The 26,167-nt window shown below is 41.4% G+C and overlaps 2 protein-coding genes across 4 annotated transcripts in view; one reads left to right on the top strand and one right to left on the bottom strand.

The window, feature by feature from the left end:
• Positions 1-26,167, top strand: part of LOC129211826 (synaptotagmin-like protein 1) — an 85,288-nt gene that overhangs the window by 2,394 nt on the left and 56,727 nt on the right. The window lies entirely within an intron of this gene.
• VSIG1 (V-set and immunoglobulin domain containing 1) lies at positions 71-21,480 on the bottom strand. Of its 2 annotated transcripts, XM_054839510.1 has the most exons (8): positions 21,252-21,480; positions 17,718-17,878; positions 11,534-11,641; positions 5,672-5,870; positions 3,544-3,699; positions 2,734-2,853; positions 1,715-1,841; positions 71-277 (listed from the first exon to the last, which is right to left on the bottom strand). In XM_054839510.1, exons 1-8 carry the CDS (start codon positions 21,298-21,300, stop codon positions 94-96), a joined length of 1,104 nt encoding a protein of 367 aa, XP_054695485.1. In that variant the 5' UTR covers positions 21,301-21,480; the 3' UTR covers positions 71-93. The 2 variants fall into 2 exon arrangements, with proteins under 2 accessions (XP_054695485.1, XP_054695487.1); XM_054839512.1 differs by lacking the exon at positions 11,534-11,641 and having other exon boundaries at positions 21,252-21,476.

Here is a 26,167-nt window from a genome sequence, read left to right as displayed (position 1 = left end):
ATTTAAGTTTTAGTCATGCTTCTGTGTTAATTCAATGACAACAATTTTTGTATAAAGGGGTCCAAAGCTGACAAGGAAAATTGTAGTAAAAATCTAGGCTATGTCTTCTTTTTCTGCTTCTTGATTCTCCTCATTTTCAAGTGTTCCAGAGGCAGCCGTTTCATCAACGCTAGGGTATTCATTTGTCGCATTGTTTGATGGAGCTGTGGTCACAGGAACGTTTTCTTCGTTAGGTACCTGAACATACTCTGCATTGGATTGTTTCTGAGCCATTTCTCTGCAGGAAGACAGGATGAGGATTGTGATTGCATGTGTTAAACTCCCATCTACACTAGAGTCTTTCAAAAGAATGAGTCTCTGTAGTTTTGTTGTCTAAACAGTAACTCCTATATTATTATGACTGTTCCAAAAGCACGTGGAAAGGCTACAACATCACTGCTGCTAAGACAGAAAGAGTGACAGAGTGTTAGGTAATAAGACTGATCTGCATCACTGGTTTAAGTGATATTAGAATAAAAAGGATTTTAGTAAGTTTAAACGCTAGGCCAGGAAAGCAGAGTGGGAAACTGAGTGCTGGCAAACAGCGTCAGAGAAGGGGTGGCAAAACAAGCTTGGTGTGAGCTTCCTGGGAACTTCCGTGCAGATCTGGTGTCCTTTTCAAGTGCATTAAAAATAGAGTGCATTTAGAGAAGAGCTATGAAAAGGCTGAAATCTAGAAAAATATTTTTAGTAACAGGTATGAATTCCATTTATCTTATCAAAACAACAATAAACCAACTCCCAATTTTTAAGCACTTTCACGTGTAAAAAATGTCGGATGCTAGTGGATTAATTCAATGTATTAAGATTTATTAGGATCCAAGCACAAAATTAGATGTTAATGCCACATCAATTCAAAGCAGAAATCAGGTGCACGAGTGACTGGCCACTGGTCTGGATTAGCAGAATTCTGTATTAGGAAGTCTTAGACCTGTGCTATAGGGAAGTGTCCAGATGACATAATATTTTTTTCTGGCCTCAGCTGCCTGTATTCATTTAGCATTTAACATCATAGGGCTAAAGACAGTCTGTATAGCATATAGGATTATCCCTATTCTGAAGATTTGGCAATTTAAGGGAAAAATGAACAACCAAAGCACAGAGGAAAAGACATTTGCAGAGCAGAATCAAAATGGACATTCTGGGCTCCATCCTGTTGCCCAAACCTTGTGTCTCCTGCCATTTGAGATGCCTTAGAGTATCCCAAGTGTGTGTCCTGTAGTTTCAAGTAGCATTGAACTGAACCCTCTGTGTGTAAATCCAGTAACGTACAATCCCAGTAAATTTGCTGAGGCAACCCTTAGCTGCTATTCCTTTTTTTACTTCCTCCACCTGCCATTAACAGTCACCCTTAACTTTTAAATATTCAAAACTGTTTTTCCAACTTGCCGCTTTTAGTTTGTGTTGTTTAAAACACATTTACTTTACTACTTTAGAAACTGCTAAGTGGTAGCTGCCCGTAAACATAGGGAAGAGGGGAATGGCAACTTCTGTTACAAGAGCAACAGCTTAAAGTCACACAAAATATTCTCACTCTGGAAGTTTTCTCAAAAAAAAAACCCTTCAAAAAGGGTTTATTTACCCTTCAAAAATGTTTCCAGTAATTACATTTTACTTTAGTTCTGGATTATCAGCAGTGCTTTACATAAAAAATGAAACAAACAGAAACTCTTACTGCATCTCATTACTTGATGACTTCTTATTCTTTGCCTTCTTGGTTAAGACCCAGACGATAATGCAAATGATAACAGCTGCCAGAATTGCTCCAATTAATGCTCCAGCAACAATACCACTGTCTGAATCTGGAAAGAAAAATAGATTACTCAACTTTTTAAAAAGTAGTATTATAGCAAAATCCCTATGACCTTTGCTGCCTCCTTTCTTGAGTTAGCTCCCTACCCCAACAAACCTCATGTTTATGCCTGGCTAAGGGAAACATTAGGATGTTAACACTGGCAATAGTTGAAAGCCTTTGCTCTTCAGTCCTTGCAAACAAATTCTGAAATTCAGGTTGCCTTTATCTCTGCCTTTCAGCTGAGATGTAAAATGTATGCTCTGATCATTCGTGAGCCCCCAAAACCTTCTATTTCCACTTCAATACAGCTTCTTCTAGCTCTGGCCTGAGATTCTCATTTTATAGACCACTGAGTAATTGAGTGACCGTTTCAGGGAAATCTCTCATGGCTGGTTGTACAACATGTGCTTGGCTCTTGTTACATGTTACTGGTTACATTAAAAATCTGCATGCAGGTATGGTTGACCACTGCTTGAGAACAGTCAGGATAAGGTATTTTTCCATGACTGCAGTATTTTTAGCTAGTGGTCACATCTGTGGTGCCCCAGTCCTTGTACTACCACATTTCATTGATGGTTGTACATTCTGGGACAGGGGGACCTCACTCGGAGTGTTGGCTGGAAGAAATTGCTCTAAACTCCCTGTCAGTTCTCAGTAAAGGTTCTGCAGTCAGAGCCAGGTTCAGCTCCTGTTCCCAGTGGGAAACAAAGCTGGAGATGGGAAATGAGTTGTTTAGGTGAATGTAAATTCTGGGCATGCCTGGATGAAAACTCCAGAGCTCTCCAAAGCCCATTCTGTTTTTACTTCAAAAAAATCTATGCTTTAAAGTTACAGCATTTTTCTGCAAACTGTGCGTGTCATACATCAAATAAGTGATTACTTTCGTGCATTAAACTTACGGTTAGCAGTCAGGTCAAGCTCACAGGTGCTGTTCCCCAGGACGTTGCTGGCTATGCACCGGTAATACCCAGTTTCGAAGGTGGTGAGATTGCCAATGTAAAGAATGCCAGAGTTTGGATCTGTGACAAACAGAGCAGGTGCAGGTTACCCTTTGTATACTGTAGAGGCAAATGGTTTTCTTTAGTTGGTAATATTGAGAGCTATTAAGAGATTAGAAACAAGGTTCTCCAATTATTCATTCATTTGGGTTTTTTATATTTTTTAAATAAAAAACATTTACCTTTATGAAAATTACTACAGCGGATTCTGCAGGAGTGTATTAGAACATGAGAAGTTGACGCTTACTCTGCAAATCAGTCTGTCTGCCTGATGTTTTACCCACATTGATGCTATTGTCAGTGCAACTTCACAAATGAAAATGTCACAGGTACTGAAGATTTTCGGGATGGCGGTCTTAGCACCTGAATGACAAATTGACTTAACTTATTCTGAGTATAAGTTCACTCATAATTCCGAGGGAAGGGAGATATAAAGCCATAAACATTTCTCCCTTTTTAACAATTTAAAGTAATGGCATAGACAGGACTTTACCACACCACACAATTTTTATTAAAACAATTAGAAAAATCATCCTGTGTTTGTGACAGCTATCAGTCGATTTGAATAAGTAAAAATACAATTCTGTGACATTGACCGTCAGAAGAGGAGGATAAGTTTTAACTACCCTGTGTGATACACAGTATTTGAAATGGCTGGTATTATGGAATTCCAGATCTGGAACATGGTACGGTAGTCCTGTAGTTACGTACTAAGTTGTTCAGTCACAGGCTTGAGGGTGTTCTCGTGTACTTTGTACCAGCGGTAGGTAGGGTGAGGCAATCCTTCTTCACATTTGCATAAGAGGTAGATTAGATGGCCTTTTTCAGGCATTCCTTCTATTTTGCAGAAAGGTTTTGATGGTTTGACTGTGAAATAACAATGAGGAGAACAGAGACATCGTGAGTTCATAGCCGGGGCTGCAAGCATCCACCTCAACTTCTGGTACTGTGCTGCTATAAGTAAAGAATTGAACCCCACCTACAGAATTGCATTCGAGAGCAGAGTCTTCTTTATGGCTCTGACCAAAGGCTGTCCCGTAAAGATTTGAATAACATAAATGAGTAATTATATGTACATCGCCTAGGATACATTTTTTTATCTTTTCTTCCATTTGCATGCTAACTATTATTATGGAGGTGTTGAGATGAAGACTATCAATTACTGTAATTATAATGGACCAATCACTGTTCGTCATACACCGTTCTGCCACATAGTGGCATCATTTTCTTTAGGGACACAGCAGGAACTTTTCCACATAAAGGGAGAGGATCAAGACCTGATTCTTCAGTTGTGGAGGAAATAAATTAACTACAGTTCTGTTAAAAATATATCTGTTTTGATAGCATTTCCTCACTTTGTACACAGGAGAAGATTCTGTCTTCACTTACACCTATTATTTTTCATTTCCTACGTAAAGATACACTGTTGTGGTTCTTCAGAGTACTGTCAGTGGAACTATACCAGCAATTAACACAGCCCAATTTTGTGTGCATAAATGAAAAACCTGTCTTGGTTTTTTATGTGAAAAGTACATCTCCTAATCAACTGCTCCAAGATTTACTGTTTGGGGCATTTTAGATGAGAATTAACAGTAGCACCTTGATTTTTCAGGGACTGAGTTTAAAAAAGTCTTTTCTTATCCTTGGCAGATAGGCAAATGATGTTGGAATCACGTTCTCATGGTTTGTCTCATTGGTTTGTCGCTCTGCCCAGGTATGAATTCTCAATATAAAAGCAATGATTAGATGGGGTTAGTATAAACTTTTATCTTATTAGGAAATAAAATACCTCATTCCACTGCTTTTCATCCTTTCTGTCCTGCCTGTTCGTGGTTGAACTATTGCTTAGTTCCAGCCAAAAGAGACTTTGTACTACTTCCATCCAACGCATACTAAGTTTCTAGAGTTTCTGGGAGTTGGGGTGAGCCAGAACCCTTGGGCTGTACTGCTGCCTCTCCCCGGATTTATGCAAGTCACCATGATCGACATTAGGTAAAATTAGTAAAATTTTGGTCTTTGCTGGGGCTGGATTATCCTAAAAGAAATGGAAATGAAAGGAAAGAGGAAAGAGGAAAGAGGAAAGAGGAAAGAGGAAAGAGGAAAGAGGAAAGAGGAAAGAGGAAAGAGGAAAGAGGAAAGAGGAGAGGAGAGGAGAGGAGAGGAGAGGAGAGGAGAGGAGAGGAGAGGAGAGGAGAGGAGAGGAGAGGAGAGGAAAGGAAAGGAAAGGAAAGGAAAGGAAAGGAAAGGAAAGGAAAGGAAAGGAAAGGAAAGGAAAGGAAAGGAAAGGAAAGGAAAGGAAAGGAAAGGAAAGGAAAGGAAAGGAAAGGAAAGGAAAGGAAAGGAAAGGAAAGGAAGAAGGAAAGGAAGAAGGAAAAGAAGAAGGAAAGGAAACTTCAGAGAGAAGTCACTCGGCTAAAAAGACGTTTTATTTTAATCAAAGTTAGTATCACTTTGTTTTCCAACATGAAAATAGTGAAGTTGGGTAATTCCAGCTACCCACTTACCTGCTTACATTAGGTAGCATTTTGAGGGCACAAAGTGAATCTGAAGGCCACTCATGGGAGAATGAGATTTCACTGTGGATCACGCAAGGGTGGCTGCGGAGTGGTATCAGGTCTGCTTTGTCTGGAAGCTAGAGGGCAGCCCAGGCTCTGCCTGCCTCCAGAGCCCTTGGAAAAACTCTCTGCGTCAGTGCATCAGCGAGCCCTTTCTCTGCATCACGGGCCTTGTTTATCCCAGTTCTCTTACTCCCTCTGCTCCTACATATTTTGAGCTGTGAATTCAGTGTTTCATAATGAGGGAAAACTACAATACAGCAATAGAGAGGAAAGGCGCTTACCCAGCACGCTGACAATCACAGATTTTTGACTCTGTCCAGCATCACCCTGCGGGCTGAAAACTTCACAAGTATAGGAACCCGTGTCTGAGGGCTGCATGTTGGAGATTGTTATTGATGCATTCCCCGGACCTGTTGCAGCTGTTATCCTGTTCTTAAACTCTCCATAGGAGTAAGACTGGCCTCCTGAATAATAATAGATCTGTGATAAAGAATCAATTGTTAGTTTAATAACAAGAGATCTTACTGCTGCTTTGTTTGGTACTCATAATTGGAATATAGTTGATTTCTGATTAAGCCAAGCAATGTCCCTCCCCCTTTCCTACCCCCTCCCCTGAGAAAGCAGAGATGCAAACATGGTACATTTGAATATATATTTCTAGTGGTTCTTAAAAGACAAGCTTTTCAGAAATGGGATTTTTTAATTGGGTAAATGCATAGTAGCTAGTTCTTTGTGGATACTCCAGTCACAGACTGATGCATTTGCAAAAACAAAGGTGAGACCATTGACCATCATATGACAATTCTGTGAAAAAATGCTAAGTCATGCACAATGACTAGTGGTACTAATTGAAGCACTGATAATTTGTGGTATTATTAATAAGCGGCTCAGTAGAAGATTGTGACAAGAATGGACCTGTCATTGCAAAAAGTGGATGGCTGCAGAACTTTCCAAATACAAAAGCTAGCAAACAGAGAACTGAAATGAGTCCACAGGATATAAGGTCTATGCAAACAAGGCACCTGATCTGTTGGCAGTAAATTTGGAAGCAATAAAAGTGCAGTATGAGAACACCAGCAGAATCATCAATTAGAGCAACTGTGCTGTTCTCCTTGTTTGTGTAATCAGAGTCAGAGACAGTGTCATGGACTATCTTAGTTTTTTGAGTTTATACCAGAGGTGGAAGTCAAGAATACCTGTTGGCCTCAGTGCTTCCCAAACTCCTATGAAATGCCATTCACACTTGACTAGTATCAAAATTTCCTTTTGGTCAAAGTTCCCTGCCTTTAGGGACGCCGCAGATCCTCAGGCAAGAAGTATAATTTGCTTTACTTTGCGGATCAACTGATTGCATTTTGAATTAAGAATATTTATTCTTAATTCTATTTATCCACCCTGATACGGTGTTGACTGAAGTCATTAAGCAATGTTATCTGAAAGCCTTTATTAGCTTAAGGCAAGCTACACCCCAAAACTGCCAGAGCATAACTGGTTTCTACAATGACAAGGCTTTGAAATGAAGGTCAGAACCCAGACTGCACAGCACCACCAGCTCCAGTACTGCAGCTTGGCCCCATCTCAAGTGCAATTTTGCCTACTTTCCAGCCAGACTTTATCTCTCCCTGCCCCAGGATTACAAACACCAGGTACAATTGAAGCAGGGCTCTGAATACCAAAGCTACACTACTGCATTGCCAACATGTGGAAAACTGGTTGTTGCGGTGAGGAAGCTTAAGAGGTCCAGTGTTAGCACAGTGGCATACCAGGTTAGAAAGTCTGCTGGATAGACTCTCCAGTTTCCTTTGCATGGAATGCTGTCAGTTTTAAAACTGATTTTATGCTTTGTGAATGTGTAGAGACATCTAGACCTCTATTGCAAAACTTGAGTCTGGATGTACACCCTCGTATTCCCCAAGGAAGGAGAGCGTACAAAATAGGGCATTTGGTTTAAGCAAATTGCTCATTCAAAAAACTGTAATTACGAAAACACGCTGGCCTCACTTGTTTCATTCTACCTTTATCTGAGTATGAGCAACAACAGAGTGTTATACACTGTTTCTTGCAAGAGTCCCAAGTCACAAGAACTATGACTTCTGACTTCAGGCTCCTCTTAGGCTGATGTTCCTGTATTGATCTCAGCAGTGATGGGCTGGATTTGCATCTCCTTTCGATCAACTGCATCTGTTTGAGTGGGGTAGGGAAACAGCTTCCATCAGCTCTTTGCACTAATGTGAAATTAAGTTGTACAATGACTTAAATGAAGTAATGCGTGACTTGCAGCAGCATGAGAGGAGAGGCAAGCCCATTATATCCTACTAAAAGGCCTGATTATTGATAAAAGGGGCTAAATTCTACTCAGTCTACCTTAGAGTGATCTGGGATTTATGTGAGAGTAAACAGTAGCAGAAGCTGCCCACTGAGCGCTAGCTTAGCTATAGCACACGTTCCTGGGAAAGAGGACTAGCACTACAAGAAGTCTTAAATGCAGTCAGGGCATGCCAGTAAACATTATAGAGGAGCAAGCGCTCCTCGGTATATTTGATCTGAAGTCAGGGTGAATTACGTGTCTAAGCCCTCATACAATGCACTGAAAAATTAATCCTCTGTGTTCTTTCTTCCTGTATGAATGCATGCAGAGAACAGATTTTGTGTACACTGTTAAATCTGAGGCAGGTGTCAACACAGCAGAGAATATTTGTTCTCTTCATGGATTTAAAAAGAATCTTTCTGGGTTGTTTTTTCCAGCTATGAACATAAGGGCAGTGGAACATCTCAAGGAAATGCATTCAGTTCCTCTGCAGGTTCCTGCCTGTTCTCTGTTCTTCTGCTCCTCTGTGATGCATATCTCACTAGCTCTGGAGTTCATTGCCTGAAGGAAGGTGGTAAACACCAAAAAGGCTGAGTAATGTTGTGATTAATTACTGAGTGTATATCTTGTCCCAGAGGTATGACTGGATTGTGTACACAGGAAATTTCATTTAAGAGGAACATGTTTCAGTTAATTGGCTGTGAATTCATAGCCCATTTTAAACAATACACTCAAAATGGGTATTTTAAACCCTTATTCAAAGTGGTTTTATGCTGTCCTTGTTTGTGCCTTTCAAAAAACTGAAATGAAAATCTTTGCAAAAATGTTCTGTCTCAAAAGTAAAAAAAGTTGTTTTCTGTTAAAGATACAGAAGACACTTTATTTTTGGGCAACTACTGACAGCTAATGTTCCCTCCTACAGACACACATCTCATTGACATTTCTTTCCATTTTACCTAAAATGTCCCTAAAATGTCTGTATGGGAAAACTGTAAATTTAGTCAATGGTAGACTTTTCCTGGAAGCCTTTTTAATTTGATGTGATAAGCATATTTAAAGTGCAGCATCTTGAATGTAAAAAAATACGAAAGAAATCTGCTGTGCTTCTCTTGAAAAAATAAGCTTTTTACGTCCTCAGGCAAATAATGAGCAACTGTAGTGAAGCCGATGATTTACCAGTGTAAAAACAATATTGAGGATGCAGTAATGGTCGCTGCTTCTCATTACCAGCTAGTTTGCTCATGCAAGTTTTTATATAATGGTGCCTTTTCACATTTCATGGGAGCAGCTGCCTGGGATGACTAATCAAACAACTGACAGAAAAAAAGAGTGGAGATTATCACTCCTAGAAATGTTGTCCCTAATAACTCCACAGTCTGAAAAAAACAGTTTCTGCCAAACAGTGAAGTTGCCCAGAAAACATCTCCCTGACCTTAGAAAGGATTGCAGTTCAGTTGGTTATTCAGCCTGTGAGCCAGGCAGTGCCTAAAGCCACTAATGTCAGCAGCCGTCCTCCTGGGCTCTCCAAGGCAGTGGGATAGTTACTCTGCGTTTCCACAGTCACAGTTTCTGCTGCTACCAAGAGAAGGATTTGGGCTTGTAGCCTCCCAAGGCAGTTGAGTCAATTATTCGCGTACCTGTTTGGGGGAGCTGGGTTACAAACAGAACAGGGAATTGGGAACGATCATACTCGTTTGGAAGAAAATGTCGTTAATCTCAGTGCACTCCAGATGCTGGAGACAAGATAATTTGTGTCCCCAATTCTGAAGGATCTGGCGCATGAGATCACGTGTCCTTTTCTTCTCCTTTAGCCTGATTGATGGGAAGGCTGCTCCTCTTCTACTGTGATGATGAGGAAAGTATTCGCCTGAAGAGGAAGCAGTTGGCAAAGCTGACGCTGAGTTGAGGCTTTTCAAAGGCTGCCAGATGTTTGGCAGAGAGTGAGAAACCCACCTACAGGTTTTCTTTATACAACTTCTATAGAAAGATCTTGTTTAGGTGGTGGAGGGCGTGTGTGAAAAAGCAGGCAGTAAAGTAGAAGAAACATGCCTCCATCTGCTTCCTTTCTTCTTGGGGCAGGACAAATACATACTAGAATTTGCATAAATATGTGTCTGTCTTTCAAATGCCTTTGGATGGACTCATTCATAATTTCCAGGTCAATATTCCTCCCACCCCCCATCTCCTGGTGTCCTTGCATCACAATTGTTCTACACGCCTAGTACATCTGGATATCAGAATTGTAAGATGAGATGTACTTGAAGATGTGATACAAAATGTCCCACTTAATCTCCACAGTACTCTTAATTTCCTGCCTGGGGGATAGTTTCAGGACATGACTTCCTTTCCAGTACCTGTCTTCCCTCCCCCAGCACCTTCACACTTTCCCCTACCAGCAGATGCAAAGCTATAGCATCCTGTTTAATGACGTTTCTCTAGGCTGATGTATTCAGCATCTGTGTCTTTACCCAGAGAACTCCAAAGCTCAGGCATTCAGAGGGCTTCATCACTGGGTTGTTTTATCATTTTCTGTTTGACATTTTCTCAAGCTACTAGAAAAAGAACCGTTAAAGTCTCTTTCTACTGATAAATGCAACTTTACTGATTTGACAACATCTCTTTTTGAATTCTGAGTACAGACAGAATTTCTAAAATAAAAACAAGGGAAAAAAGCATTCATCACTCCCTTAAGCATCTTACCATCTAATTAGTGAACAAATGCCGCACACTCAAAGTGTTAATTAAAGCCCAAGGCTCAGATTCTGAATTCGGCTAGATAAGAAAGCAAATGCTCACACATGCGTTGGTTTCTTTGATGTGTGTCACGTGACTGAGTCTGGGCCCAAATGCCTTTTTTCATCCACAGCTTCTTTTCACACATTTTTGTCAAAACTCTGATCTGACAGACTGTAGTAGGGATATTATGTCCTGCATTACTGGGATTCTTGCATGGGTAATTCAGGATGTTAATAATGACTAGAAGCCTCTTGTCACAATTGCACATTGGTAGAAGAAGAAAGGGATGGAGTCAGAAGCCTTTAGAGGATTAATCATTCAGCAGCTTTAACTGATGCGAAATACTTTTGAGGAGCAGCTCTTTCATGTTCTCACAGGATCATTCTTGTGGCTGAACTATTAGTGAATAATTTCTACAGCGCATCAAGCACAAATGTGTTTTCTCAGTGCGTTTAGTGCAACTGCTTTTCAGCAGTTATTATTAGACCTCAATTTACATTGAGTTGTACCAATGTACAACTGTGAATTTGTGAATCTGTGGGTTGTACCCTGTACTTTGTGGTGAGACAGGAATCCCACTGCAGTCAGAGAGTTTGGAATGGATTATGGCTGGGACATTGAGCTGACAGCTGAGAGTAAGCCAGCAGTCAATTTAGCTGTATCCATCACATCTCAAAATGTTATATTCTAGAAAGGAGATCCAGGGTGATTTTTTTTTCCCCTATGTAAATATGTAGCCTGAAATTTGGGCTATCCAGACTTGCTCACATTCAGCCCAGAGGCTACTAGTGTGTGGGCATGCTTTTCAGAGACCCTTTGGGTAGAATATTCCTGAAGGCGCTAGTTCAGCCACCTAGAACAGCTGTGGGAAAAAAAAAAACAACAGCTACATCCAAAATAATTTTGATAAGAGGAAAATGCAATGAAAAAATAGGGTGAGTTAAACATTCTGAGTGGTGCATCAGATTCAGCTTATCTCAGTCATGTGCTGGTTTTAAGATTTTAATCCAGAACATCATAACAGGTCTCACAGTAGCATAAATCTAGAGGAAGCTATTTAGCTCCTTTTCCCTTAGGATTGCAGGTATTTTTTTCTTACCTTGTGTCTCCAGCTACATCTTCCCCGTGCATCTGTCACATACACCATCTTTTGACAATGACTGACTGACTTTTCATCCATACTCAGAATACCGTGACACGGGGAATGCTGTATTTGAGTAAAAATGTGCTGGTCTGAGAGTTAAATGAGACTTTAAATGTTCCCCCAAAATCAAAGAACCTGTTCTCTACACAGCTCACCATCAGTACTGTCAGTGCTTTTCACAAGGGCAGGGTGCCTCGTGTTCAGCGGATTTTGCAGATGTCTCAAGCCCTTGTAAATAGTGAGATGCAATACAATCTTATTTCTAAGTTTTACCTAAAATTAGGCAAACTAAGTGTCATGGTTTAGCCCCAGCTGGCAGGATTAAAGTCTAATGTTTGCTCCAAACACACCAGCTACAACCTGATCATTTTCTACTTGTCTCCACTTTCCTTTGTGTTCTCACTATTGTCTGCTTCAGTGTATCAGTTTATTTTATCTTCTCTCTGCAGACTGTCACCCCAGTGCCAGAGATAACACAGGCTGTCCACAGTAATCCCACTGACATCCAGGGAGTCACTCTGACTGCAGTGGCATGACAACAGCGTCTCCATTCCTCTGCATCAGAGGTGTTGCCTCTGCGTTCTATGAAGCTATTTTTAAGTGCTTGCTCAGTCATCTAAGTGCTAGATAAAACTCAATTTTAAAAAATCACCTGTAGGCAAAAAGAAATGCTCATGCATCAGAGAGGCCTTTCCCAGGAAGTTTTCCTTTACTGCTTCAGGAGGTGCTTTGCACAGGCTCATCTTTGCTCGTGGGCTGGAACAGACTGCTCTGCTCCTGAGCCAGTGTCCCTTGCAGCACTGAGAACCTCTGCAGCACGTGATCTCAATTGTCTGTGGCTGAAAGTGTGTGACGAGGTCTCAGGAGCTACGCATTCTACATGGGGAGGAATTTGTTCTTTCAGTAGTTTTTATGGGAACCCCACGCTTCTAGGGCTGGCTGGCCCCTGGCTTTCAGATGGTAGCCCAGTGCCCATGCCTCTGCCTTGCTTTGTGCTGGGCAGCAGAGTTGTGCTGGGCTTGGGACTGCTGGTAATCTGAATTTGGGGTTTCAAGGTGAAAGGAGCAGACACCGTTGTGCTCCGATCACTCTTCTTGCATCTCTGTTCCTGAACAACGTGACAGAAACATGCTCGCTCCTGTGATGATTTTGCAAAGTGGCTCATCAGGCCTGCAAGGCTGGGTGTAAGGACATGACTAGACTTCTCGTAAGGGAACAGTGCCATCTTCCTCTTCTGTATGGTTTGCAGTAAGCGAAACCCTCCTTTCCCCTATCCACTAAGCAATACTTCCTCAGTAGTACAGATATGAGAAAAAATACAGGGCTCTGGCAGGGTGAAAACCAATATATAAAATAAATGGAAGATATTATCGCTGTTGTGTGCTGCTAACACTTTCCCTCTCAATTGCCCATCAGTAGTTTTACCAAAGCAGTGACAATGTCACTGCAAATATTTCAAGCTTGTTTTTTTTTCCGAGAACATTTTCATGAGAAGTCTATCAGTGATTCCGTTTCTCTTACAAGTAACAGTCATTCATGTCCTTTATTCATCTAGTGAATTGAAAATTTCCCCCAGGAATTCTGCCCTGGGCAAATCTGGGTAGCCACACAGTGTCTCTGCTAGTTTCACTTACTTCAACTGTGGGTGGCCTGGGCTGAAGGCTCAAGGTGTGGCCCTGGTTTTTGGTTCAGGAGTTGTATTTAGCTTTGCAAGGCTGTAGCCTCGCCTGTGCAGAGTCAACAGCAGGCTGTGATCTTTCAAACATTTACTTAGGTGCTTTACACTGAGGCCAGCCAAGTGACTCAGAGCATGAAATGAAGCACGGCTGTAGATCTTTGCAGGAGTCGAGACTTTACCTTATGAACCAGGCCAGACTGTGATGTACTCTCTTACCCTGGGTGAGCTGCATAAATAGTGTTTGCCTTAGTTTGTCTATATCTAAAATAGAGATAGTTCGGTATCGGAAAGTTCTCAAGATCCTTGGGTGGGATTATTATTTAAAAATTAAATTTATCATTAAAAAGACATGTTGCTAAGGGGTAAATGGCAAGAAGAAAAAGTTAAAAATATGTATGGCATCCTCTTTTCCATGAGTTTATATTTACATTATTTAGTTCAAATGGGGGGAGTTACTTCCACTGGAGAAACTTCTCAGGAAAAGAGCAGAGTTAGGCTCCAATTAGTAAAAAGATCTATATTTGCAAACTATATATAGCTGTACTCTCTTCAAAACAGCACTGCGAACACCTGCCATTCCGCTTTTGCTGCCTCCCTTTTCATCGTACTGTCTGTGAACAGCCTGTTTGTGGTATTTCATCCTCTCCGGTGTAACTGCCATGATTTTTAACTGTCGAGCACCTGCACCAGCATTGTGTAGGGTGCGCAAGGCGGAACAGGATATGAAAACACCAGAACAAACAGCAAAAGACACCAGTCAGCTTCACATAATGACATAAATTTGCCTTAATTGATTCTAATGCTCTACAGTTTGCTCTATTATTTGCTACCACTGTAGAGAGAAAGGGCCATATTCCCTATTATGTAAATAAACATTATTTGTTACAATCAAGATTTCCTCCTCCCCTAGTCGATACAGAGAACATCCCCGCCTGCTTAATCTTACTATTGCGAATATACCGGCCATGTGAATAACAGGGTAATCAAGACAGCTAACATTTACTAAGATGTCAGGAATATTTAAAATTGTAGCAGGTAGGATAAGAAGATATATTTTCTGCCTTTTTTTTTTTAATTGTAAGTCTATCTTCAAAATATTTGGAAGAAAGTCTCTACTTTAAAAAATGGAAGCTGAAAATGTTATCCATTTAGTTACTGAAAAAAAGGGCAAATTTTGAATGAAGCCAGAATTTTCAACAAACTTTTCAGGGGCAATATATGCTACTTATAGGGAAGCATTTGCTTGTTTGTTTGGTTGGTTTTTTATTTATTTCTGACGTTTTAGAAGAATCTAAATATCTCATAAAATTAAATAATTTTATCCCACTTAAAATGCAAGCTACTCTTCTGGTATTCAGTAAGGTATGGTGCCAGTCTGTTCAAATCAGTTGGTTTTGTCATCTTACCAGCATATTAAATATATTTTTGACTTGCATTTTAGTATTCTTGAGTCTAAACAACGAAAGCCAAAGCTAGCAATCTCCTCCATTGCCATACATATATTTCCTACTTGGAACAAAATATGAAACTTAACTTCAGCTGCATGCCAAGTAACCAGGGCAAACACAGGTTTGTAGAGAGATTATTTTTTTTGTTTCAACTTGTAGGAGAAAAACATGTATATTTTCAGGCACTCTGTCCTTTCTGAAACTCAGAAAAGTCACCAGCCTGAAACAGAAATAGCAACCTCGTATTGCTGTGGGTTCAGAGGAAGGGTGAAAATGCAATTTCACATTCAGCTGTGTTGTGTAATTTCTTAACCCTTATTTTCCGCAAAGCAGTCACAGTCCTTTCTTCCCAGTGTTTGCATTAACATGATTAATTTTATTGTGAATAGGTTCAAAATGGTAAGGAATTGCCATGTTGTGGTAAAAGGATACAGAGTCAAGTAATACGGGATGAAATGGGTTGCTAAAAGCACTTAAAAAAGGGTAGCGCCCCAGTCCTGCAGCTCTTCACACACATGCCCCCTCCAAGCACATCAGCAGGCTCAGAGGAGCGGAGGGTATCCTCCGAGCCTCACCGAGCATGCGAGCCAAGGATAACTGGCACTGCAGCAAAAGGAAATTTTACCTTGGTGTTCAAGGAGAACAGGATTAGTCACTAACCCGTGGCCTTTCCAGACTGAATCGACTTTATTTAATGAAAATGCAAATCATCCATTACAAATGCATGTGTGTTGCAGTGTGAAAGTGAATTTACCGTGAAATTAGTTTCAGACAGGGAGAAAACCAGATGCGGTTTTTCCCAGTAGTGTTTCTTACAGTCCTTACAGGCTCAGCTTTCCCATTGCCTGCGGTGGGAGCTGCAGAAGCGGGGAGCGAGGGCTGAAGGGATTGATCCATCAGGTTTCCCTGACATTTGCTAGCCTCACATCGCTTAGTTCTTGTTGAGCATATTCTGAACCACCCACAGTATTTTATGATTATAATCCTCTGGGGCTATTTTCTCATATTGCTCACAGTTTACAAATGGTTTTCCCCTCCTGAATCTCTTCAAACTGTCTGATTCTCCCTTTAAAATACTTGCAACTACAGTCTGCTTATTTCTCTTGTTTGTGACCAGAAAATGTATTGCATCTATTGTCTTGCAATATGGAAAATTTGATGCAAGTAAAACGGAGAGACTCTAACCTAATCTGGAGAAGATGGGCTTGATCCTATCTCAATGCTGTACTTCCCACCTGAACAAGTGATTAAAATTTTATGGTGTAACTTACTGGATCAAACTTGTAATATATTGTACTGTATACAACTTACTTAGGAAACCTGCAGCTACCACCCTTTCATGAATAATTCTTCATTTAATAAAATAGTTTTGACTTGAAAAAAGCAAATGATGAGTAACAACTATTGATACAATTAGTCAGGCAAGGGGTCAGTCTGGCATTCAGCTAGAGTCAGAATTTGGGATGGGCCCAGGGTTTGTACTTAGCACTGATACCGTCTTTATCTGTGGCTATGATGTACCGCAGGAGGGTGAGCAGTTCTGTCTTAGGTTAAATTGCTGTTTCTTACATACTGGCTATTGCCGTTCAATACCAAATATGTTACGTACTGTACCTTCTGCAAATTACAGACAGTCTAATTCTGCTATAATTGATAAACCAAATAGAAAGTGTAACTTTATCAGCAATGGCAAACCTAACATAATATTATTAGGAAATCGGTGAACATGACAAGAATATCATCAGTGTGGTCCATGACACTCTTCTAAGTCAAATCTCTTTACATCAACTCTTAGGTGTAACACACCTAGTAGGAGGATTGAACTTCTAGAAGAAATATGTGAACAACAGAATTAAAATAATGGGAGAGAAAACCCCCAATGCCCGACACCAGGGCATGGAAAAAAAATCACAGTCATCTTCTAATCAGCATTTCTTTTTATAAAGGAAGGTGCTGCTGATTGCTCAGCACCTGCCAGGACTGAGCTGAGGAACTCATGCCCTCCATGTTATGCTGGGAGTGAGATTCATGGATTCATTTCCCCACCAAAACATAAAATTAATGGATAGCTCTCAAAGCCTGGCAGTAGTGTGAGTACGTGTAGGAAGTTACACATCCCATCCCCAACTCCTTCCAGGCAGACCAGGCTGCTCTTCAAGGTCTTTACAGCCACACGAGGGGCTCGGGCAGCGGTTACAGCATGTAGCCGTCTAGTACTTGGTGTCCTTTGCAGTCCCGATACCGATACTCCAACCCACCATGCGGCCTCGTTATATTCCTGGGGGGAGACACTGTTTGGCTCTGCTGCCTCTCGGGGTCTGAGGAAGGGCAGGGACCATTTGCCTTTGATCTGTAATTGTTCTGCTGCCACAAAGACACCCGCGGGATGCCGCAAAATAGCAATGCAAGTTTGCTGTGGCAGATGTCCCGCTATGACAAATTTCTAGGGAGTCCTGCCAAAATACTCAGTGCTTACTTCGCGCCAATAGCCTATCGTGAGCTGCTTCTCTTACTAAGCTGCCTAATAGCAATGATAGCGGCTGAGTCAAGGAGCTCTCGTTTGACCCTTAAATGGGGGACACATTGTCAGAGGCAAGGGCGTCACACCAGGAAAGCAGCCTTCACAATGGCAGGAAATATCTGCCAGAGAAGAGAAAAGGGAGCTGGCCCAGGGGCTGGAGCGCTTGTGTGATTTTTGGATACCTGGTCTTTGCTCCACGCTTCCTGTGTGACTTGGAGCAAGTCGTTTGAGCATCTGAATCCCTTTTGTACCTTCTCATAAATTGCTAAAGGAGTTCAGGCATGCCAGTAGGAATTAGGAGCCCAGGTAACTTTGTGCATCTGCCCCTAAATTTCATTGCACCCCAGTCCTTTGTCTGTAGGGTGGGAACACCAACATTACCTGCCTCCCTGGTCTGTAGTGAGGATAACACTATCAAACGTAAGAAGATTCTTTGAGGACTTAAGGATACCTTAAATATAACTTCATATTAATAATAAATAAATATCTTACGGTATGCAGTTGGCTCTCTTTGGCACTGTAAAAGCTCCACTGAATAAAGAAATTTCCCAGCGGTTCAGAACTCGTGTATGTACAGAGGAGGGTTGCGTTTCCACCTGTAGTGACATTCACTGTCTTCTCAGGGACGGTCACCACAACACCGCTGACGTGGCCTGTGGACAGTAAGTGTGGTGAGGAGAGATCAGCCGGGGCCGACCCTGGGAGCCGTGCGGGAGTGCCTTGCTCCCTGCCTTACCCAAGAAACCCATAGAACATGTCTAGTTGTTCTCCTTTTCAGTACAGTTTCCCTTGGGCTTTGTGTGGAAATTTTAGTGATCACAAGCTGGGAGTGGGTAAAAGCTAACAAGCAACTAAATCCCCCAGAATACCTGTGCCCTTAAAACAAACAGTATTCTGAAAAAGCAGAGTTCCTAAAAACATACTTGTTCTCACCTGCAGAGACTTGTCTTCTCACTACAAGCCCGTGGCTAAACCAAACCTTTCTTCTGCACTTGCAGCGCTCTCCTGCACCTTGCACTCTCGTTGGCAGCTGTGTCTAGCCCTCTTTTACACTCTTCTTGCCCTCTTTTTTTGCAGTTATTCCTTTAGATGTCTGATCTCCTTTACGGTGGATCACTATCTCCTACAGTGTTGTCTCACATTCTTAGGTTCTGACTCAGTGGCACTGTCAGGCTCCTCCGGGCTGGAGCCCAACAGCCTTTCTCTACTTTTGCTAATTACTTTGCTTTTGTTTAGATTTCTTAGGGCTTACATGCAGAAGCTGTTCTTTTCCAATGCTTTTACATTGGAAACGTCTAACTAAGCTTTTTGGAACTGCTTTTATTATGTGGCTTGTGCGAAATTCCATGATAACTCGATCAACCCTTTCTGTTGTGCTCAAAGCAGAAAGGGAGCAAACATAACTTGTGAGCCCTTTCCCATAGTGTTCCGATCAGTCTTGGCTACACACTCATATTAATGAAAGGAAGCAAGCACCATCTTACAGTATTTATCTGTTTCTGCCCTCCATAGAAGTTACTAGCAATGGTGACATATGGCAACAAAGCTAGAGCTGTCAGAAAAATAAGTCTGAATTTCAGGGTTTTGCTAGATCGCTGAGTCCAGTTTTAAAGCTACTGAGGATTCTGAAGGGGAATATATTTCTTTTGAATGTAACGGAAAACATAAGTCTTTTGGAGCTTTCTATGCAAAACAGGCAAGGTGGGAACTTCAAGTTATAATAATATTAATTTTCATGTAGGCTTATGAATGTATGTATGAATGATGGAGGCAAAACTTACAAAATACTCTTCTCAATGGAATATCTATGCATCTTATGTTAGGGTGCTGCTTTTGAACATTTAAGCAGAACCTCCAGTAATACCAAAAGAGTATTTTGCTCAAATTATCAGCCCTATGAGAGAAAAAATTGTTTAAAAAAGAAATATAATCTATTTTGACATTTTGAACTGTCTAAATATTGCAGATTCACCAGTTGCTACAATATGCAAACCTATCTGAACCTAGAGTCTGAACTCTTTGGGGTCTGTTTTCCTTGTTTGATGGCCTCAGTAGTAAAAGCTCACTGCAAGGAAGAAGGGAATAATCTATTTTCTGTGTTGGTGGTTGCTAGGATGAGACCTAGCAGGTTTAAATTGCAGCAAGATTTACATTATATGTGAAGACAGTCTCACAAGAATGGCTGGAGACTGACCTAAATGTGTCAAACCTGCCTTGGGGAAAGAGAAGATCCCAGTGCTGGCTGCTAGTCCTGCTTGTCCCGTGAGTTCGCAGTAGCTTAATCCTTACTGAGATCTAATATAAAAGCCGTTTAATATTATTTTAGATGTCTCAGTTCACTGTTCTCAGCTTTAAGAATTAGAGTTGGTCAGAGGATGATAGTTTCTTGCCACAATAATACTTCCAGGTTTACATGTATTTATTTTCTGCTCTTTGCAGGATTAAAGCTACGGTCTTTCAACACAATGTCATTCTACTGAAAACATCCATTTTCCAGTCATCTGCTCCACGTATTTCCTTTATCATTCTCTGTTTTTGGAGTCAGGAGTGCCACAGAGCCTGACTGTTATAAGCTTTTCCAGAAGAAATTAATTTTAGCAGAAATGACTCCACAAAGCATTCTAGCTTCCATGAAGCTGTATATTGTGAAGAAATACATTTAGTTGAAATAGGCTTTGCTCTAGTAAAAAGATAAACCCCAGACCTATCAAACTTCCATTGTCCAGTGAGGCTGTTTAAAGCCATCACTAATTGTAAGGTGGAGCTTTTGACTGCAAACGGAGCAAAGTGGACTTGCAGAGCCTGTTCCCTCCTCACGGAAGTTAGTGGGAGTTTTGCTTTGCATTTCGTTCACTGTTTACCGTTTCAAACTTGTAATCCCATTTCATACATACATGCCTTTTGGTTTAAATGAAAAAAAGTGCATGAGTAAGAAGTCACTCAGTGAAAAAAGCTAGAGTGAACAGGACCATAACTTGTTAAAAATAGCTGATCCATGTCTTTTACTCATCAGTATTACGGTAAGACTGTTTCCTTGCTACAGAGAAAGTCATTGCATTTAATTGGGAATCGCCCACTTTCACTGAAGTCCCATGCAGTTGTTAACGCTCATGAAGTAAATCCAAGTTGCTGGTCTTTTCCTAGCCGCTACAGAAACCCCCAGTCAGTGTGAACACACTGCTAGTCTTAAATCCAGAACTTCAAAATTAGAGGACATTGTTTTGAAAAGTATTGGTACTAACACTGAATTACTTTTCATTTCTAAGGCAAAAATCTGTGGGGTTTCTATGTGTGTGTGAGAGGTAACATTGAAACACTAGGAGCAACTATTTAAAATATTCCAAAATATTGAAATTATCCAAACCAGATAATTCCATCTTGAAAAGAAAATGTGGAAACTAACTTCAATTTTCTTTAGTGGATAGGGAGGCTGTTCATCTTTGTGGAGCATTAGACTTAAAATGTCTGCTTCTGTATATATTAAAAATAAAGCTTAGCACAATTAAATGTCCTTGAAACATGAATAATATATAATCTTTAATATACCATATAATTCCTAGATTCCACAAAGTATTACGTCCTCACTTAACTTCAGGGAAATCCAAAGGATTATTTGCATGCCTAAAGTTAAGCATCCCCACAAGTTTTTTGGTGGGGGTTGGACTGAGGCAGCATTTCCCAGGACATATGATCAAGAGGAGACAAAAGCCGAATGTGAGAAAACCTGACCTTGAAACACTTGAGAGATCCTAATGCTCTGCATGAGAGCTCTTTGCCTCTTCCCAGCTTTAGAGCAAAGCATTAATTTAGCAAAGCTAAAATTCTGTTCTTGAGCAAAAAACTCCTCCCAGTCAGTGGTCAGCTTGCTGATTTCCTCAAAATGGCATAGCATTATAGACATGATTTTCATTCCATCCTGAAATAAATCTTGAATGTTCTCCTAGTTTACCAGTCAGGTTCACCTGCTCTCTTAGGTCAACAAGTTCCTTTATTCCAGTGCTATTCCGATCAGTCGGTTATTCTTACCTGTCAGGATGGCTAGAATTGGAAATATCTTCAGCATCATTGCAAACATCTTCTTGACGTTGGGAGAGAAAAGAGACCAGATGCTGCTTCTGGCTTCGACTAAAACTCAACTGGTTTGTTTTTTTTTTTAAGCGGGTTTTTGTTTTCCTTATCAGCTGTGTATCAACACGTCAATAAGCTTTTTCATTCTCCTTCTTTATCACATGTGTGCCTTTCTCTGACTAGTGCTGTGACTGTTCAGTTGAAACCATTTTGTGAGGTTTGAGCAATGGAGGGTTTTGTTAATAATAAACCTTTGAATCAGAGAAGCCCAGATTCTCCCACTTTTCCCAGGGCCCAGCAGTATTTGCCTACATAAGTACTTCTACTGAGTACAAGAAAAGTATTTGTGGAGCTATTTAACAGTCAATCTGATTACCAGTGTTGGAGTCAAGCCTCATATGAATAAGGAATAATCTTTACTTCCTGTTAATTCTGTAATTTCTTTTTAAAAATGATCATGGGGACATAATATGTTGTTAGTACGTTTTAATTTTATAACGTATTTCTCATACAGTTTTATACAGAATGATTACATGGGACTCATGATTGCCTTGAAATTTCCATACTGAACTCATCAATAAGATAACACAGCAAAATAAAGATAAGATAAACATTATCTTCTACACTGATAATAAAATCTGTTTCATCTAGTTTTAATCTATGAAGTTGGATGCTACCAATACAAAACGACAAGGTGAATATACTGATTTTTATTTAAATGTTAATACCTGATTTATATAGTGAAAAAGCAGGGGATGAAGGTTAGGACTTGAAAAACTAATTGCAATAACTTAACAGTAGATCACTTTCTCCTTAGTGAATGCATAAGACCTTCTCTAAGTCTCTGAAACTCATTAGGAAGTGAAGGTGCTCAGATTCTTGCAGGAGCCAGCTTTGCTTTCTTTATTCCATGTCATTTGACTGAAGCCCTAAGCTGCGATGGGAGTAGCTGGTTCTGCATACACAGCCACGTGTGGGTGAGTGGATGAAGATGTAACAGAGGGCAGCATTGCCTTTCAGATGCGTGCCTGTACCTAGGACCAGGACAATTAAAATGGTCGGTGACTTTTTTCCCATGCTTGTTGAAAACACGGGTCTAGTTCATGCCTGGTAATTCTGTCTTTCTAGCGGTGAGCAAGGGCGGCCACCCTTTCCATGGCAGGGTCTGTGCTGCAGCTGGGGAAGCCCTTTTGGCAGGTGGTGCTCAGCATCTGGCCATGTGTGGTTGGAGGGGAGAGGTATGCCCAGGCTCAACCTCATCTCTAATGTGATGGTGGTTCTTCAGTGATGGTTAAATTCTTCAGTGGTGAGTTACTGGTTGCATCAGTTACTATTGGCATCAAGTTTATGGACTTTGGTGAATTTTATTCTGCCAGATATTTCTGTGCATGGCAGATGCCTGAATAATCTCTGGGCAGATGCCTGAATAATCTCTGGGCAGATGTTAGGGTTTGATTATATTCTTATATGAAACATCTCCAGAAGTTCTATAAAAGATGTCTTTTCGCTAGTTGTGACTGTCAGCACTTTACATAGCATTCCCAGAGGGTGGGCAGTGCTTGCCTTTTGGTGTTGGGGAGGACAAGACTTGGAACAGTTAAATGTCTCATCCAAGGATGTACTGGTGACCCAGAGTCCAAAAAGGAATATGTACTTTGAAAGACTGAAATTCAAATTCAGTTTTCTTCCAAAACGTGAAAAGCGTTTAGATTCACCTTCACTAAAGAAGCATGGAGGGATCCCAAATGCACATGGGAAGTTCTCGCTGGCTTTCCCCAGGTCAGCCTAAAATGAGAGCTGCTGCTATTTTCCAGCCATTTAGCTATGGATGAGCACAAACAATCTGAACATGAGCACAGTCTACAGACCCATTTCAGTGATCGCCTGTGGCAGCTCCATAATACCCAGAAGGAGTCTGACTAGTAGCTCACAGAGCATTGATCCTTTGCAAAAGACAGCAATTTTCAAGAAGATGCAAAAAGCTTTACCACCCCGCACTGCAGTCAGCACACACCTGCACGACCCCGTGTCTTTACCACAGTATCAGCGTGTCCTGTAATTCTCTCTCATTTATCAACACCAAAGTTCTTTCTCTAGCACTTAAGGCACCCTCAGTTAATATATATTTTCTCCCTGTTTTATTCACTTTTTGTGAATTAAGTCTCTGAAAGATGACAACTACATTCCTGGAGAGCAAAATGCTCAGTTTGACCAGAGACCAGGAGCCGATTCCACGACTTCTGCACTAACATGCGCCCACTTAAGCTTGGGATGCAGGGCTGAGATTACCAATTACGGAGCGGGTATATCTCGTAGTGAATGATTACAACCATCAGTCCTGTTTTACAAAGGATACTGAACACCAGCAGCATTAATTTTTGACTATTACCACCAGCCTGGGGCTCATTTCACACCATCAGACCAGAAGCGTGTACCCTAACACTAATCTTCCAAGCCATCCAGGCTTATTCTCCTGTGAAAGTAATAGCTGGTACCTGTGAGCTGCTGGTTTTGCTTCTACCTCATCGCTACTAGAGCAGCACTGCCTGTTCAAATGTCACCTTAGGAAAAGGATTGAACACAGAAAGGAAAATCTGGTCTGGTTTGATGATGGTTAAGGAGAGAACAGCCTGGCGTGCAGCAATGGCAGCAGTCACTTTGCTGAGGGTGGAGCAAAGACTCTTATCTCGAGATAAAATGAAAGGGGCCAGTACCAGGAACTGTATGTTAACAGATGTTGTGACTCAAATCTGTGTACACTGAAATGTATTCAGAAATGTTCCCTTCCAAGCAACTCCCTTGTATTCACTCTATAAATAGAAGTGTCAGTCATTAAAAAAATGAAGCCCAGAGGCACACCCAGAGCAAGGCAGCATCGCCCAGCCAAGCACTGCCTTCATATTTAGAGGTTGCTTCTCTCAGTCTGAAGGCTAATTAAAAAACTTCCTGTAGAATTCCATGTTTAACTTGACAAAGCTCAGCAGCACTTCAACCCCTTTGTCTTCCTGAAATATGCTAAATACGGGATTGTTCGAATACACCAAACCCAGCATAACAAATTTACAGATTTACAAAGCTCTCTAGTTCAGTATCACATCTGATTGCCAGGGATGAAAAGTGTAATTAAAGATTCAAATAAGTACAGTAAAAGAGCTGCTTTAAGCCTCTAAATCCATCATTAGGTTGACTTTCAAATGCACTTTACAGTTTCCTTGCTTATTGCACAGCCTCATTTGTTGTCTAAAAAAATATTTATAAGCTTTTGCTGGAGTGTTTGCTGCCTAAAACTTAATTCATGAGCTCACTGTTATTTTCAAGCTCACAGAGAGTGAAAGTCTGTAAAGGTACCAATAATATAAACTCTTCTGAGGAGAGCACCATGGCTTTCTCCTCTTTCCAACCAAGGAAAGGCAGCAGGCTCAAACTTTCAGTGTGTTTTTGAATCCACTGTGAACAAGCAGGTAGCCAAGCCAGACACAAACCCAAATCCAGCTTGTCTTTTCAAAGGAAAATAGCAGTGTTGGCAGACACAGAACTTCCCCTGTGCAGACAACTGTTCATCTTCAAAAGGGAACAAAAGAAAAGGAAACCACTGTGGAGCTGTAACTGAAAAACAATCAGGAGAAAAGCTTGGAAATGGAATAAACAAACAGGCTTCCAGCAGGCTGGGGGCTTAATGGTGCAGAGGGAAAGGTTGTCTGAGGAAAGCTAAGGAAATATCCCCGTCCTAGGTGATAAGCGTGGAATCCAAAAGAATTGTGCGTCCCTGTAAAAGCTGCAGAGGATAAATAGCACCCAGCCACAAAAATGCAGTCCCCTGCCAGACACCCTAGCAGGCACCTCAGTGAGCTCTATCACCCAAACATTGTCCCAAGTGGGTGACTCACCGTGCCAGTCTGCCCACAACATTTCCGCTGCTGTGAGGAAAATCACACCTGACAGAAGCGGGATGTGGGAGAGCAAAGAACTTTTGCACCCTCTCATGGAGGATGCTCCCGGGGTGCCACGGGCATGGCACTGCTGCCTCCTGCCTGCCTGCACGCCAGCTGGGGTCTCCACACAGGCTGGCAGGGCGGAGAGGGCCGGTGGGGCACTCGTGCACCAATCCTGTCTGGGGCTCTGCAGGGAACATCCTGGCTGTGCCAGGGATGCTGCTTACAGAAGAAGGATGGCAAATCTGGTGCAGAGCCAGCTGTTAATGCACATTTTAAATATACCCCCTGTGAGGCTGGCAATGGCCTGGGCTGTTACTCTAACATTTTCCACGTTTCTGGACTATTGCAGTTGGGGTTGCTTCAACATTTTAGATTGCTCAAAAATGTGACAGGCAGTTAATTCAGTGGAATTTTGTTAAGAGCATGCAAAATGCTAGACCTCTGCCATCTGATCTGGCCTGTTTGACAGACACAGAAGTTTTCTTATCCTGTATCAGCTGTAGGAAGCCGATGCCTGCTGCAGATGAAGAGATTTGTTTGTGGGCAACACGTTGCAATAGAACCGTAGCACCTGTACCCACAGTGGTGTTTATTTAGTCATGAGAAATCGATGTGAATGTAAGCACCTGGGTAAATTTGTGGATCTGGCTCAGGCTTTTTGAGTTGATGGTAACACTCCCCTTGTCTTCTCTGCCTTCTGTCCTGAGAAAAGCATAAAAAAGCAGAGAAGCGGCAGCTTGTGATGCTGCCCTAGACCTCCTGGGGATGCTGGTGTAGCATCCATGTAACCTGGGACTGGGCTGCCTTGGACTGTGCTGGACTAGGATGATGGGAGTGCTGGAGAGAGTTTTGTTGCAGAAGTAGAGTGATGGTTTAGCAGTTGTGGTGCTACTAAAACCTAAGTTTTACCCCCTTGTTTGGTGGGTGAGCTGTGCATGC

The sequence above is a fragment of the Grus americana genome, chromosome 12, assembly GCF_028858705.1.
Source record: "Grus americana isolate bGruAme1 chromosome 12, bGruAme1.mat, whole genome shotgun sequence".
Classification (NCBI taxonomy): Eukaryota; Metazoa; Chordata; class Aves; order Gruiformes; family Gruidae; genus Grus; species Grus americana.
This window is presented reverse-complemented; position numbering and strand designations above follow the sequence as displayed.

Bases quoted from the DNA above. Each gene is read 5' to 3' on its own strand.
- VSIG1 (XM_054839510.1), bottom strand. From the start codon at position 21,300: ATGTTTGCAATGATGCTGAAGATATTTCCAATTCTAGCCATCCTGACA. The intron at 11,642-17,717 runs GTAAGATATTTA...ACTCAAATACAG, and splicing joins AAGAGAGCCAACTGCATACC to CATTCCCCGTGTCACGGTAT. The intron at 2,854-3,543 runs GTACGTAACTAC...TGTTTGTCACAG, and splicing joins GCCTGTGACTGAACAACTTA to ATCCAAACTCTGGCATTCTT.